We start from the raw sequence: 17,535 nt of genomic DNA on the forward strand, positions 1-17,535 counted from the left end.
ATAAATGCAAATTAAATCATGATGTAGAAAATTAAACCATGTGACAGCATGTTAACTAAATTGTGTGCACCCAAATTAGAAACAACTGCCATAAATACAATAAAAGTGATTTTATTTCAACAAAAAGTGTGCAATGTGATTTTTCTAAACTGAAACAAAATTGGTATTAAAACACAAAGAAATACTAACACGAGGTAGCGGCAGTTTAGGCCACCACAACCCCTCTCTCTCTCTCTCCCTCCCCCCTCCGTCCTCTCTCTCTCCCTCTCCCCTCTCTCCTCTCTCTCCCTCCCCCTCTCTCCTCTCTCTCTCCCTCCCTTATCTCCCTCTCTCCCTCCTCCTCTCTCTCTCTCTCTCTCTCTCTCTTGTGTCCTGTTACTGCATGTCACTAACTTGTACTGCATATGCCTCCTGCTGATTCTGTTATCATTAGTCATTAGTCAACTCATCTTGAAGTGCCTGGGCTGTCACCCAAGTACATGCAGTCTGTCTGACTGTGTGTGTGTGTGTGTGTGTGTGTGTGTGTGTGTGTGTCATACTTCTACTGTTATTATACACATATGATTATTGTCACATATGTATACTATCAGATATTAATTCAACATACTGTACCACAATAGCCAGAATTATAATTATAATATTATTACTTTCATTAATGTTGTTGTAAGCTACTGTCATTACTGTCTGTCCTGCATCTCTCTCTGTCTCCCCTTCTGTGTCAATGGGTCCTGAGGACAGAGGGATGTTGTATGCTGTAAATCCGTGAGGCAAATTGTGATTTGTGATATTGATTGATTGATTGATTGACTGATGTCCTCATTGGTTTTCAGAAGCCATCAAAGTTCTACTCCCAAGTCATGGGTTCATTGCCAAAAATGACCTTGCATTATATTGACATAGCTTGTTTTATCAACATTTTGTCTTTCACAAATAATTCAAAATCTCTACGTGAGCTGGAAGCCGAAAAAGCGTGAAGCCGAGGTCCCGACAACGCTGCTTGCAGCTTTAATTAGGGACCGACCCTCGCCCCCTATTGTTTTTGGTGCGTTTATTCTTTCTTTCTCCCGCCGCCTCTTTGAACTGGAATTTGACCCCCTAAACATGCTCAAAAACTCACCAAAATTGGCACGCACATCAGAACCGGTGAAAAATTTTAGAAAATCATGAAATTAACCCCTAAATTGCCAAAATGGGCTCTCTAGTGCCACCTAGGCACACAAAAATGGCCGCTACGGCCTGTAGGAACGTCGTAGAAACATGAAACCAAAACTGCCGTGTTCGTCTCATGAAGACCTAAAAATCACGCACTGACACCCCTGACCTAAATCAATCAATCAATCAATCAATCAATTTTATTTATAAAGCCCAATATCACAAATCACAATTTGCCTCACAGGGCTTTACAGCATACGATATCCCTCTGTCCTTATGACCCTCGCAGCGGATAAGGAAAAACTCCCCAAAAAAAACCCTTTAACAACAACAACAGGAAGTGAGCTATTTGCCCTTTCAAAGTAAGATTTTGCCTTAAAACTGCCTTTCCTAAAAAATCTTCTTCTCATACACCGTTTATCCTATCGGCTTTAAACTTGCACGGATGACAGATCAACTCCTTCTAATCAGATCTTATTTATAACTTTTTCATTACTCGCTTAGTTTGGATTTTATGAGCTCCTAAAGGTGAGATGTCAGAAAAACGTCCTGACAATCTTCGAAAGCTGTCCCATAGGAAATGAATGGCAGCAGGGGGGAGAAAGAGACCAATCTTTGGGCTTTTTCTAGCCTTTACAGCGTCTCCATACTTTGTGCTACAGACTCCATTCCAACTCTCAAATGTTGCCACAGGTCTCATCTATTCACTCATGTTTTCATCTTTTTCATATCTTTTACCGTTTTTAATCTGTGCCTCTCAAAGTACCATGAGCAAAAGTGGAGAAATTGTCAGTTTATAATGGGTGTGTATTGCACGGAATGCTGTGAGCTAGAGTGGAGAGGGCTCTAAAAATCGTCTAAAACTTTTGTCTTTAACTCGGTGCCATGGCCACAATTTTTACTGTACAGACACAATTTATACCACAAAATGTAGGAAAAATTGTCCTGCTCACAGATATGTTGACATGGAATCTCTCACATGTACACATTTTTGCTGAGTGGCTCCAAAGCGAAGGGAGCGCCGATTTTTTTCTCATTCACTCCCATGTAAACTCAGAGGAGAAATTTCTGGAAACAGCTGAGGTGCAACACATTTTAAACTCGCTCCCCTGACCACATTTTTGACTGTAGAAATATAAAACACGACACGTGTGTTCACGAGAAGTGGCTGTCTCTCAAAATCACTTTATTTTCTTGATTGGACCAACGGTTTGGGTATGGGAAGAACTTGTTCGAGGAGTTAAAACCCATATTAAACAGCCTTTGCTGATCTGCTCTCATGAGCTCTGTGTGTGCACCTCAGGTGCAGGCAAGTCATTAATCGCCATGACAACGGCTGCACACACAGACACGGCCACACAGATTTGTCTGTGTGTCTCACAATCTTTAAAGGACAGATTACAGCAGCAGAAACTTCATTTGGAACAGCAAATACACATTATTAACCCCTAAAGTGCCAAAACGGGCTCTCTAGCGCCACCTAGGTGCACTAAACTGGCCACTACAGCCCGTAGGAATGTCGTATCAAGATCAAACCAAAACTGGTGTGTTTGACTTACAAATCACGCGCTGACACCCATGACCTAATTCCAACAGGAAGTGAGCTATTTGCCCTTTCAAAGTAAGATTTCGCCTTAAACATGATGGGATGATTGGACCAGCGGTTTGGGAATGGGAAGAACTTCTTTGAGGAGTTAAATCTCCACTAAAACAGGTCTCTCTGTGTTCTGTCTGTCTCTCTCTGCTCTTCTGCCAGGTGCACCTACTTCATCACCATGGCAACCGCTGTCACACACAAACTCACAGAAATATGATGTGTCTGTGTGTGTCTAAATCTTACATGCAGACATGACATGGGCACAATCTCCATTTTAACCCTTTAGGTGCCAGAGTTTATTGAGGAAAATATTCCATTTTCATTTCAACATTTCAAAAGGCTGTGGCTTGAAAGTGGTGAGAGATAAAGGCATACTGTAAATGAGAAAACTATTCATCATGACCCAAAGTTTGTCATGGGAGTAAATTAACTCATCTAATTTGCATATTGAGACGTCACTAGGCGGCGGCCATATTGGATTTCATACATCTCAGTAAAACAACATTTTGAACATATTTACACAGTAGATTTCTTTTGTTTTGTGCTGTTTTTGTTGTCTCTTCCTCAAAATAAAGTAAGACGAATCTGATGGGAAGAAATTCGCTCATCTAATTTTCATAAGGCCTTGTCTCATCTTTGCCCTATAGTTTTGACCTTCAGCTTTGAACCGCTTCAAAATTTTAAATTCCAATTCTCTCTTTTCTAGACGTTTCTTTGACTGGTCTTTAGGCTTGTAATCTCTTATTCTGATTTCCATACTCTCACAAACCATCATGTCAAACGTGCCTCCCTTTGGCCGAGGGTATTTAGTCCCTTGGTTTGTTTTTACCATTTCTCTGAAGTTTTCTGGATGTCTTTCACAATGTCAGGATTTTTGCTTCCCACCAGAGCTACTGGTGTTGGGTGCATTGTTTCAGATTGTAGTTCAATTGTTTTATCTAAATTTGTGTTCTTATGTGTTAAAAAAAGAAAAACGCTCAAACGTTTCACTTTTGCTGGCGCTCTCGAAAGGAGGGGCTGGAAGGGGACTGTGCTGTACTGCACCTAAACTATTTTTAGAAAGGTCTGTGTCTGTGTCCCCAGGCTCCTCCTCCCTTAGTTTACTGATCGATTACTGCCTCAGTCTGTTCTCAGCTGTCTATGGGACAACTTCTCTCCACACAAATCCAACCCCCTATACAACTATGTTCTCAACCACACTTTGTGCTTCGGACAAACAACACAAGTCCTGTCTCTCAGACACCACACACCAATCTTCACCTCTCAACACAATGCAAATTCCAGCTTTACTATTGTCTCAGGCACACTCTCTTCTGTCTTACTTCAACACAAACACATTCACACTCTGGACACAGCTTTCCTATGCTTCTCTCAGATACCACACACCTAAGGGTTAACAGTTCCCTTCTGCTTGGCGCTCTTGGCGTTCAGCCCAGAGTCTTACACACACATATACAGACACATACACATATTGCAGTTCATACACAGTTATCACACTTATGCTTAAAATCTACACAGCGCTTTTATGTTTCAATTCACATATTCATACATGAGCTCAACACACCGTACAAGCAATTACACAGTATTTTATATGACGTCCAAGTAGACAGTTTTCCACACACACAAAAAGTACTTTGGCTTATCCGAAATTTGTATCTTTAGATTGTTCAATTTGGATTCATGCGCATGAGGTGATTACTGTATTTGGATGCAGTCTTTTTCTGTTTTTCCGATAAATTGTAATTTTCCTGTTATTTCCTTAATAATACTGGTGTTATCCGTATTTTATTCCAGCTGGATTCCTTTATATTTTCTCTACTTATAGGCCTTTTTCTATATTTTATTTATTTATATCAGCTTATGATCTCTTCTCTTCAGACCACCTCCTGGTTCATAGGAGCTTAACTGCCTCTTTCAGCGCTCCTATCTCTTGGCACCCTTTCTGAATTTAGAGTCATCAATTTGTGCCACTAATCGTTAATGCCAACACTTGGCTCAACAGTGAATTATTTCTGCGACTGCCCGAGCCTCGGCCACAGTTTTCACTCAAAACTGTCAAAGTAGGGGTAGCTATTTCTCCAATTGCCGGAAATAGCAAGAAGCCTCAGATTTCACTCAAACCTGACAAAGTCTGCGCAGTCTTTCTCTAGACTCGCATAAAAATCCCTATCTAAACTATATCTCTCTGGACATGGGATCTCGGTCTCTCTAGACCTGCCTAAAACTAACTCTTAAGTCCCTCTGGACCAGGGGCGTAGTTGGGGGGGACAATAAACAGTAAAATTTTAGAGAATAATTCCAGGGAGGGACAAGGAAAAAAAGTTGTAGCCTGTCTTTTATACAACATCTTTTACCGCAATTTGACGCTTTAATCTTCTCTCTATCTCTTCACCAGGCAGAGTGAATGTCTATACTTATGAGAAATGGCTTAACAACTAAACATTTCCTGCAATTAAACTGGTAAACTGGTTTATAAACAGTGTGCTGTGAGATCTGCTGCTGCGCACCTCACAACCGTGCGTAATAGTCGCGTGTAATGACCGCTCTTAGTCGGTTAAACTGCACGTCTTTCATGTTTGTCTCACTGACAGGTGGAGAGCCTACAGACAGGTACCCATTAGCTACGAGCCGCCCCGCCACTGACTGCTCTTGTCCTGTCCTCTCTGACTATAACTAAACTCTTGCTTTTGAACAATGCAGGAGAAATGTTGCAGACAGTTTATATTATCAGCCTGGGCCTGGGGCTTGTTGTAACAGTAAATGGGATGTGTTGTAACTTCTGTAAGTTAAACTGTGTCTGTGTGAGTGTACATCTTACCCCGTTGCACGATGTGGGCAGCGGGCCCAGCCACACGCTGCTGCCAAGCAGCCCCGCCCGTTGGAAAGAGTGTGGGATATACCACTACTAGGAATGGGAGGGGGGGACTAAATCTATTAAGATTTAAATAGCACATTATTGCGCGATTATAATGAGCACCGCTTACACTGTGCTTTCAATAAATACTACTGTACTATTCAAAAATTATTAATTGTGTCTCAAATTATTCTAGGGGGGGACAGCTTTACTGAAGGGGGAGTCATGTCCCCCCTGTCCCCCCCGGGATTTCCGCCCCTGCTCTGGACTCTAAACCTGAGGTCTGTCCCAAGTCTCTTAAATTACTGCTAGTTATCTTACCTAGCCGACTTTGCTAGCTGTTTAGCCCCTCCCACCTAGGAAAAAATGCGAGGAGCTAGCGCTAGGAGCGATGAGCTAGCATTGTCGGTTTAAGAGACATGAGACGTCCTTTCCACTGAAGCGTCACGTGAAGCGGCGTCCATTCCTGATGATGGCGGCACCGCTGGATCTGCTCTGTAAAGCAGCCAGCGTCTGGCGTTACTATGGGTACATCCCAAGTTTCATTATATTGGCTGACCAAAACAGTAACCCCCACCCCCTGCCGTCATTACTCTGGTCACACACCTTTGCATGTATTACCATTGTTATTGAATCATTTGCCGAAGTTTGTGCAATTAGCCTACAGAACGGTCAGAAACTCTTCCGGATAGGAAGCTCTCGACCATCCTAGCTCATGGCTGCTTAAAGCTTGCTGCTAGCTCCTAGCGCTAGCTCCTAGCTGCACAAATAAGAGACTTGGGACGGCCTAGAAGATGGCGGACCTCGAACGACTTCCGGTTCAAGCGAGGAGCCAGCAGTAGCACTATAAAAATAAGAGACTTGGGTCTCTCTTAGACCTCTTTAAATCCCTCTGGATTTACTCTGGGTCCCTCTGGACCTGAAGTCTCTCTTCTCAGACTTCCAACACACGACTTGGCCCCCCTCAGGCTTGACCAATCGTCCATTCCCCCAGCTGCTCTTTTAATTTCTGGCTGTTTCGTTTTAGACACAATGCCAATCACTCGTAATCAAATTTCGCTTCACTCTCTTAAGTTCAGCTTGTCTCTTGTTCTGTGCACAGAACTTTGCCCTCCCCCCGACAAGTTCTCTGTCTGCGAGGGATATTGTTATGCAGTGACCTCTTGGAGCACCCAGCCGCGCACAGTGACTGAGATTTTCAGGGTGTTTTTATCTTAGCCAATTCAGAATTTGTGTAAGGAGTTTTAAAGGTCCTTACCTTTAGTTTGCGCGCTTGTCACCCCACGCAGGGAGGATGCTCCTCGGAGTCACCACTAACTGCCGTCTTCCCTTCAGAGACGACTGTTCGTGATGCCAATTATGTAAGGAAAATGCTCAACTTCAGCAAATACTGAAATGAAGAGACTCAGAGAACCATGGAAAAAAGTTACAGCAAACGAGATCACTTTAATTGCAGAACTCAGTATACAAGTTGTAGGTACAACAGAACACCAGGTCTGAAAAGAGCAAAACCGTGAAAACAGCAGCAAACAATCAACCTTCAAATACCTTTATAGTGGGCGTCTGTTCGTTCATGTGCATGTGAGTGTATGTGTGCGTGTGTGTGTGTGAGTGTGTAGGGACACGCTTGGGTCATATTCCCTGGGAATCCAATGTTCTCCTGCTTCTTTTGTTTGTTCCTAAAGCTGGACTTCATGCGCTAATATTTTCCTGTCTTCTTTGTTTCTCTCAGAGCTGGATCACACGTGTCTTTATCATCTCAAAACCAACTCTTCCTATTGCGAAAATTGGCACATCTGTTCCAACGGTCAGGTCACCCTAACCCAGAACGTTTTACCTCATTTGACCTCCCAATGCTTGACTTACGCACGAACTACTGAAATTATCAAAACACTTCTTAAGGAGTCCTTTTTGCTGCCAAATCTGATATTTGATCAACTGCTTCCTAAACCTTGTATTACTGACCTTATTTTCACCTTTGGTATAAAATGATACATTATCTGCCTCTACACAATTAAATAGGTGGAGTAATACGGTGATGCAGTCACAGGTGTATGGTCATAGTGGTTTTAGAATGGCTTCCAGCCAATCACAATCAAGGCATGGATCAACCCGTTTTATAAACGTCATTTTCTCAGTGGCCATCTCATATTGGCCGGGAGTGGCATGTGTTCAATGTAGGAACGACACATTCTGTGTGCGCTGTGATTGTGTTTAGCACAGCAAGACACACGTTCAGAGTGTGAAGTTGCACCTTATACAGTACAGGCCACAGACTACCTCTTGAAGCTCATGGAGAGAATGCCAAGAGTGTGCAAAGCAGTAATCAGAGCAAAGGGTGGCTATTTTGAAGAAACTAGAATATAAAACATGTTTTCAGTTATTTCACCTTTTTTTGTTAAGTACATAACTCCACATGTGTTCTTTCATAGTTTTGATGCCTTCAGTGAGAATCTACAATGTAAATAGTCATGAAAATAAAGAAAATGCATTGAATGAGAAGGTGTGTCCAAACTTTTGGCCTGTACTGTATGTGTAATTCAAATAAATTTTAGTGTGTTTATTTTTTAAGTAACTGTGACAAGATATAAGAAATATTGTGGACAGAAGAGACAATGACTACTAATTTTTACATGGTATTTCTGTTTATTTCAAATACATGTAAGTTTTATAATTCACTGTTATGTTTATTGTTTATTGGAACATTTTCAGATACTTACTGTCTTATTTGATTTCATCTGTTGAAGAGAAATTGAGAAATTGAGAGAAATTATATACTTACCTGCTTACTTACCTTTAAGGGAAAAATGGACATTAGATTGGAAAGTTGATTTTAAAATGTAAAAGAGGATACATGTTATCATTGGAATGTTTTATATTAAAAAGAACTTTTGTACCTCTGCAAATATTATCGAAAGAAACACAGGTAACACTTTACAATAAGGTACACAAAATTAGAGTAGTTACTGATGAACTAATGAGGAACGAATGAGGAACTAATGAGGAGCAAATGAGTAGTTACTGAGGAACTAAGCTACACAAAATTAGAGTAGTTACTGGGGAACAAATGAGGAAGTCATGAGAAACTAATGAGGAACTAATGAGGAACAAACGAGTAGTTACTGAGAAACTAAGCTACACAAAATAAGAATAGTTACTGAGGAACGAATGAGGAACTAACTATTAGTTAATGGTCAGTAACTGCTCCTCTGAAATTTGATCAGGGGTTACTGAAGAACTGAGGAACTAACTATTAGTTAATGGTCAGTTCTTCAGTAACCCCTGATCAAATTTCAGAGGAGTAGTTACTGAGGAACTAATGAAGAACTAACTATTAGTTAATGGTCAGTTCTTCAGTAACCCCTGATCAAATTTCAGAGGAGTAGTTACTGAGGAACTAATGATGAACTAACTATTAGTTAATGGTCAGTTCTTCAGTAACCCCTGATCAAATTTCAGAGGAGCAGTTACTGAGGAACTAATGAGGAACTAACTATTAGTTAATGGTCAGTTCCTCAGTAACTCATGATCAAATTTCAGAGTAGTTACTGAGGAACTTTTGAGGAACTAATGATGAACTAACTATTAGTTAATGGTCAGTTCTTCAGTAACCCCTGATCAAATTTCAGAGGAGTAGTTACTGAGGAACTAATGATGAACTATTAGTTAATGGTCAGTTCCTCAGTAACTCATAATCAAATTTCAGAGGAGTAGTTACTGAGGAACAAATGAGGAACTCATGAGAAACTAATGAGGAACTAATAAGGAACGAACGAGTAGTTACTGAGGAACTAAGCTACACAAAATAAGAGTAGGTACTGAGGAACGAATGAGGAATGAATGATGAACTAATGAGTAGTTACTGAGGAACTAAGGTACATAAAATTAGAGTAGTTACTGAGGAACTAATGATGAACTAACTATTAGTTAATGGTCAGTTCTTCAGTAACCCCTGATCAAATTTCAGAGGAGCAGTTACTGAGGAACTAATGATGAACTAACTATTAGTTAATGGTCAGTTCTTCAGTAACCCCTGATCAAATTTCAGAGGAGTAGTTACTGAGGAACTAATGAAGAACTAACTATTAGTTAATGGTCAGTTCTTCAGTAACCCCTGATCAAATTTCAGAGGAGCAGTTACTGAGGAACAAATGAGGAACTCATGAGAAACTAATGAGGAACGAACGAGTAGTTACTGAGGAACTAAGCTACACAAAATAAGAGTAGTTACTGAGGAACGAATGAGGAACGAATGATGAACTAATGAGTAGTTACTGAGGAACTAAGGTACATAAAATTAGAGTAGTTACTGATGAACTAATGAGGAACTAATGAGGAACGAATGAGGAACGAATGATGAACTAATGAGTAGTTACTGAGGAACTAAGGTACATAAAATTAGAGTAGTTACTGATGAACTAATGAGGAACTAATGAGGAACGAATGAGTAGTTACTGAGGAACTAAGGTACATAAAATTAGAGTAGTTACTGAGGAACTAATGATGAACTAACTATTAGTTAATGGTCAGTTCTTCAGTAACCCCTGATCAAATTTCAGAGGAGCAGTTACTGAGGAACGAATGAGGAACTAACTATTAATGGTCAGTTCTTCAGTAACTCCTAATCAAATTTCAGAGGAGCAGTTACTGAGGAACTAAGGAGAAACTAACTATTACTTAATCATTACCTGCCTTTTTTGTGTACCCTAAAGTAAAGTGAGACATCAACATGAGGTAATGATTCAGTAGGCCTACTCATTACCTACTCAATAGTTACTCTTTTTGTGTACCCTAAAGTAAAGTGAGACATCAAAATGAGTAGGTAATGATTCCCTACTCATTACCTACACATTTTGATGTCTCACTTTACTTTAGGGTACACAAAAAGGGTAGGTAATGATTAAGTAATAGTTCCTCAGTAACTACTCCTCTGAAATTTGATCAGGAGTTACTGAAGAACTGACCATTAACGAGGCTAATAGTTAGTTCCTCATTCATTCCAAATTTGTTTCATAGTAACTACTTCAAATTTTGTGCACCTCAAACAACTGTACTGTGAACAACGGTGTGATCAGTATACAGTACTTTACACGCAGCCCCCATGATAAATTCTTTAAGCTTAGCCTACCTAAAATGTGACACACTATCATATTTATTTCTAAGGCATCATTGTACAGAATAACATGGATGGTCATATTAATGTGTATGTGGTCTGAAAATAATGAATTAAACTCTTCTCAAGAATCCTGCTGTCTGATTTTTTTTTGTTAAGGAACTAATTGTAAAGATGATGATGACGTAATGAAAGACTACTCATTATGTGTCACTTTACTTTAGGACATAAAAAGGTTAACTAATGGACAGGTTATTGAGTAATGATTCTGTACTGATGAAGTAACTAGTTCACTAATTATCGTGGTAAAGTCATGATTAACCCCTCTATGAAATTTGATCATGAGTTAATGAAGAACTGACCATTAACTAATAGTTAGTTCCTCATTAGTTCCTCAGTAACTACTCCTGTGAAATTTGATCATGAGTTACTGAGGAACTGACCATTAACTAATAGTTAGTTCATCATTAGTTCCTCAGTAACTACTCTAATTTTGTGTACCTTAGTTCCTCAGTAACTACTCATTAGTTCCTCAGTAACTACTCTAATTTTGTGTACCTTATTGTAAAGTGTTACCGAAACACATTCTCTATGAAGCTGCCAGAGAAGAAGCATCGTGTCCGAGCACCTTTATTGATTTCTCCTCTTTTTGGGTGTTAAATTTTGGAGGCACTGCTGGGATGAATGTGACGAGAGCCAGCTGTCCCTGATAGACGCCCCCGATCATCTTTCAACCCTTCCCATTTAAAGGTGAGGTGGAAAGTTGTGTGTGGTGGTCCAACAACTACGCAGAGACGCTTGCAAGCAAGCTGAGGTCAACCACTGGAGCCAGGAGAGCTGCGTTGTCTGTTCTGCAAGGAGAAGGTTCTGCATCACACTAATGTTGTCCACGGGTCAGAGATCGAAATGGATTCTTGTTATTATTGGAATGTTTTATGTTTAAAAGAACTTCTGTAAATACTTTTGAAAGAAATACATTCTCTGTGAAGCTGCCAGAGAAGAAGCATCATGTCCAAGCACCTTTATTGATTTCTCCCCTTTTCAGGGCGTTACAATAACAAGACAAGGGCAAGCAGCCAGCAGGCGCTGGACTTCAAAGTTGAGTGGAGTCCTGCGGGGATCAGCTTTGAAGGCTTAATGGTTAATGCTGTTTGACAGGCACGTCGGAGGCTCAGTTATCTGTGGGTGTAACTGTGCTGTAAGTAAACAGTCTGGACTCAGATCAATTTTCTCTGACAGAGATGAAAGTTTAGTTTTAATCACCGACTCTGTGACAAGACACAAGTTTCAACCTACAGTGAGGTGGATAACTCAGAGTTTACAATGAACCTGGGTATAAATCCTAGTTGTCCCAGAGTTTTTGAGAGCATAAATCGAGAGATGTTAAACTTTTCAAATGATAATCAGTAAATGTGTGCCTGGAAATCACCCCTTAAACCTGGCAAAAACTGTCAGAGAAATGCAAGACTAAAACGACTAAAAATTTTCGTCGACTAAAACTATGAGGGATAAAAATGACTAAAAGTTGACTAACCCTAACCCTTTTCATCCTAAGAGGAGGACTAAATCTAAAATGGCTATCAAAATGAACACTGCGGGCTCAGGTGGCCAAACACAGAGAAGAAAACTGAATGGGGCTTTCATTAAATTAACTACATTCAATTTATTGAATCAACTCAAAATTTTGAATATTTTGATTAGGTTAATATTGTGATGTTGTACCTTCCTGCACAACAACTTGCATTTGGCACCCTTTCATCTGGGATGTAGGTCTCTGTGGCAAGGGTGACTGCGGTCTGTCTGATGTAGGTGATCTGGTCAACAGGGACAAGGGAAGGCTTCCAGTGTGTGTGTGTTGAGTTACTCAATGAGAAGAAATCCCTGCCATGTCATCTTGCTGCTGCAGTGTCCTGTCCTCTGGCCTGGCCTTTGTACTTGTAGTTATGTAGTGACACAACTTAGTAAGTCACTCAGTGGGTTGTACAGTACTGAAAAACTATTTTTTTTAAAAGGCGGCAGAGCAAATAAATAGGATGTACATTTAAAACATGTTAAGGTGGCAGGTAGATAGTGCTACTGTTGTCAGTGGTACAATATGGTCAATAGCAGCTCACACATCTGATGGTTCAACTCAGTGGTACTCAACCAGGGGTTTAGGGACTCTCAGGGGTCCTACAGGGAGATCCAGAGGGCCCCCAGAAAAATGGGGAATAGTTTATTTTCACCATTTAATTCACTACAGAAGAGAGCCCAATGTGAGAGACAGTGAGATGGTTGACTATACTGATAACAGGTTTCAATTCCTCCACTCAACTGTAGTTGATAACTTTAGAATTTTGGTCTTAATCATATCTAACAACCAAAATCTTTTCAGATGGAGGTCCATGAGGGGAATCTTACCAAGACCAATGTGGATCAATTGACTGGTCCTTAACACAGCAAAGGGTGAGAACTGCTGACAGGGCATCATCATGGCATCAAATAAGAGTTCCACTCATACACAACATCTCATATCTCTATCTTGATTTCATCTCTACACAGTACATGTCATTTGTAATCATTTCTAAGTCTAATTTGAATGATTGTCTTCCATGAAAATAACATTTACTGACAAGCACTTTAAAAAATATGTTACAAGTTAACAAACCATTGTTTGAGGTTTTTTTTTCTTGTTTTTCAGTTAGATCTGTCCTTAAGGAGTCTCTTAAATTAAAAGGTGACAGTGTTAAGCCCAAACTGTATGAGCACAAGTGTTGTTAATCAGCTAGGAATGCTGCAGAGGACAAGGCTACTCATCATGGAGATAAAAAATATTCATTCTTTTGTATTTCGCTCAGCTGTGACAGTATGCTTAAAAACACTAATAAAAACTCTTAAAAACACTGACATACATTTTTACTGTATGATATGCTCTGTAGTGTAAGTAGCAATTTTTTTGACAATGCATAAAAGATCAAATATCAGTTCCATAGTGTTCTTTCTGTCCATAAAAAAGATGGATTTTATTCTGAGACTGTTCCATCATTGAGTGGCTCTAAAGGGGCGTCGAGCAGCTCAAACATATCATTGATGACTTGCCACAGACAGTTCTCCAGAGGAAAGTCATTGTCCACCAGATTGACCAGGAAGTAGTTGTCATGGATGTACTTGATGATCATCCGTGAAGGAGACTCGTCTTCATAGAGCTTGGCCCACTGTTCAATCCACAAGGCAAAGGCCTCATCCTGTGGAAAACATTGAGACAGGTTTGATGAGGGGCCAGTCAGACTGACTAGTCCTAAAACCTGCTGGTGTCAAAAACAATGTGCTTGTGATAACAGTTTAAGTATTAACTCATCAAGGCCAGTATTTATCAGTGTGAGTAGGTAACTCGAGCCAAAGTAAAAACATTTAGCAACTTTCTGAACCTGGGAAATCACTCCCATCTGTGCTGGTATTTCAGGGGTGCCATGACCTGTTAGGAGCTGCAGGAGATGGTGCTGAGGCAGAGATGTTTTGGACACACTTTTTGAATAGAACTTTAAGGTCCTTAGAACCTTGCAATTTTGGTAAAACATCTTGCAACAACTGAGAATTAGAACAGTAATAAATCAATCTTTGATCACTACTAGCACCTTTCAAGAGTTCCCCTTGAAAATGGAAGAGACATTTATTTAAACACTATCCCATTTCCTCCTGGATGTTACTACTTAAGTATCAACCAGTACAAGGCTGAACATTAGTGAATCCCTGCTGTGACATCCACAGGCCTTGGGGTCAGTGTTTTCCTGTATTCCTGCTGCCCCTGCTTTCCTCTTCCAGAGCCTCCTTGATTGCCTGCCCCTCCCACCTCTTTAAGGGATTGGCTCCACCTGTTTGGGGCTTTTAAAAGCTGGGTGAATCCAAGATGGCTCCCTCTTCTCTCTCCCTCCTAGAAGGCTGGTGCCTTAAGTGCAACACACACCGCCGCCGGCGCGGGGCTGTGGCTGTTAAGTGCCGCCCCCAACACACACTGGCAGCGGCGCGCAGCGGCACCGTCAACATGTATTTCCCACTCCAGCCCGCTAGGTGGCTGTACCTACACTAGTTGCCAACGGTTGCCAACTGCTAGTAACAGAAGAAGAAGAGGAACAACTTTGAGGCAACAACAACTTGAATTTCACGGGTGAATTTCTTATCAAAGTCGTCTTATTAAAAATTTGAAACAACCGGAGATGATCCTACGAGACGAGACGTACATAAAAGGCTTTTCTTGCAGTGCCGCCATGAGTGCCGGCCGCGCTGGAAATAGAGCAGTGGGCTGAAGCAGAGCGGCGCGGCGTTTTGACGCGCAGCGTGCGGCGGCGGTGTGTGTTGCACTTTACAGGCACCCTCCTTGGTTTGTTTGGTTTGGGTTGATTATATTGAGTTTAGCCTTGGTTTCCATTTACACATAGCTTGTCTTAGCTTCCACAGACTCATAACACCCAACACCCTCACCACACTACTGATTGCTGACTTAACCATTAGTTGTCCTTTGAGTATTTCAATAAATTATTTGTTTATTTAAAAGCTCACGGTTCCTACACATTTGGAATTTCAAAATTCCATACCCTAATTTCTAGACTTCTCTGCGTTTTTTGTTTGTTTTTTCTTCAGAGAATATGCAACATCTGAGTAAATATATCATTGTATCATATTTCACATCATATTTCATTATTCTTAATAGGAGATTGTAACCAAGTACCATAATGGCATGCAAATAAAAACTCAGGTAAGTTCAATGTTTGGGCTGAGGCAAAAAGGTTGGGACTCTGGGTGCAAGCAATGCAGTAACGAGATGTCTGTGTTTTTTCCTTTCATGTGGCTCAGAATCGCCTTCTCCTCCATGTTGGCGATGTCAAACAATTTCACACAAAGCTTGCATCTAGCTCTGTGTGTGAATTGGGAATCCTTGGCCAACCAGTATTTATATACAGTACTGTCAAGCCATCCATCAAAAAACTTACATCTACCCATTGTGAACCACGTGAAACTTGTCTTCTTGTCGAAGGTGCAGTGTTGGAGTGAAACTTGATACCTGGGGGGCTGGAGGAGGGTCATGGGGCAGCGGACTGGACATACCACTTGTCAATCAGGTAAAAGGGGCGGTATGTTTTCTGAGACGTTTGCTCTCACACAAACTGTGCTTTGCCCGGCATAAAACACGATCCAGATTGATTAAATTATTTTTGGAAATACCTAATTTTATATTTTAGAAAACAATATTTTAGAACAGTGGTAAGAGTCTGGAAACATAAATATTTTTCCATACTTTATTTTTCATTTTCCATACTTTTTAATACCTGGAAATTGATTATTTCCATACTTTTCCATACTTTCCATACTTGTGTAGAAACCCTGAAAGCTGATTCCTGTGTCGACCTCCCTTCTTTGTTATGCTCTCCAACAAACTGGGCATAACACTACACACTAGCAGGACAATCTCCATCTTACCTTCCAGTACATAAAGCTGTCTGGGTCCACTACAGTAGGCTGAACAATCTCCCTGCCAGGAAAGATCCCCCATGTCACAGCGTTTGGCTGCATGTCAGGGGCATTGGTCAGGTTACGGCCCTGCACACAAAATATTTATTTGTACATTTTAACAATACACACTCACACACAAACATGGGGTGACAGGTGCTCTCTGTTCAAACTTACATGCACATTAACAATGTGGTAGTTGACCCGAGGTTCATACTTCTTCAGTACTTTGAGGAGAGCGTTGACATTTTCACTGGAGGTGAAGAACTCCAGATAGGCCTGTTGGATTAAAAACAGCATTAAGACAGCATATCAACATATCAGACAAAAATACCAATTCAATTCAATTTTATATTTATAAAGCCCAATATAACCTAACAGTCTTTCCACAGAATCCCTCGCTATCGGATCATTATTTGATTACTTTTGATTTCTTTTTACTCGATTACTGTAACTCTCTATTATCAGGTAGCTCTAGTAAGTCCTTAAAAACTCTCCAGCTAATTCAGAATGCAGCAGCACGTGTACTAACAGGAACTAAGAAACAAGATCATATTTCTCCTGTTTTAGCTTCTCTGCACTGGCTCCCTGTAAAATCCAGAATTGAATTTAAAATCCTACTGTTAACTTATAAAGCTCTAAATGGTCAAGCTCCGTCATATCTTAGAGAGCTCATAGTGCCATATTATCCCACCAGAACACTGCGCTCTGAGAATGCAGGGTTACTCGTGGTCCCTAAAGTCTCCAAAAGCAGATCAGGAGCCAGAGCCTTCAGCTATCAGGCTCCTCTCCTGTGGAATCATCTTCCTGTTACGGTCCGAGAGGCAGACACCGTCTCCACATTTAAGACTAGACTTAAGACTTTCCTCTTTGATAAAGCTTGTAGTTAGGGCTGGCTCAGGCTTGCCCTGTACCAGCCCCTAGTTAGGCTGACTTAGGCCTAGTCTGCCGGAGGACCCCCTATAATATCTCTCTCTCTCTCTCTCTCTCTCTCTCTCTCTCTCTCTCTCTCTCAATTTCAATTTCAATAAGCTTTATTGGCATGACTGTAGATTAACAATATTGCCAAAGACATTAAAAATTTACAAATAAAGTACAATAATAAAAGTAAGTCAGAAAACTATAAAAAAAAAAAAAGATTAAATATATGATATATAATACAAAATACACCAATCTACAATACAATACACCAATATATAATATAGAAAAAAAAATGAATAAAGAAAAATGTAGGTTGTGAGTTACAAGGACTGTAAATATAGACAGGTGTGTCAGGTGTTGTGATGGTTGTCCCTCAGGCTGTGGCATAACCTGACATATTTTGCTGCTGCTAAG

The 17,535-nt window shown here is 40.5% G+C and overlaps 1 protein-coding gene across 6 annotated transcripts in view; it reads right to left on the reverse strand.

Moving 5' to 3' along the window:
* Positions 1–11,090: 11,090 nt before the first annotated feature.
* The window catches only part of mthfr (methylenetetrahydrofolate reductase (NAD(P)H)), a 38,294-nt gene continuing 31,849 nt past the window's right edge, over positions 11,091–17,535 (reverse strand). For all 6 annotated transcript variants that reach the window (XM_033629854.2, XM_033629852.2, XM_033629855.2 and 3 more), the window contains 3 exons: positions 16,378–16,479; positions 16,171–16,290; positions 11,091–13,940 (listed from right to left, as the gene is read on the reverse strand). In XM_033629854.2, the coding sequence (XP_033485745.2) occupies positions 13,719–13,940; positions 16,171–16,290; positions 16,378–16,479 (444 nt within the window). In that variant the 3' untranslated portion in view covers positions 11,091–13,718. The remainder of the gene's footprint in view (positions 13,941–16,170; positions 16,291–16,377; positions 16,480–17,535) is intronic.

Source organism: Epinephelus lanceolatus, chromosome 8, assembly GCF_041903045.1.
Source record: "Epinephelus lanceolatus isolate andai-2023 chromosome 8, ASM4190304v1, whole genome shotgun sequence".
Lineage (NCBI taxonomy): Eukaryota > Metazoa > Chordata > Actinopteri > Perciformes > Serranidae > Epinephelus > Epinephelus lanceolatus.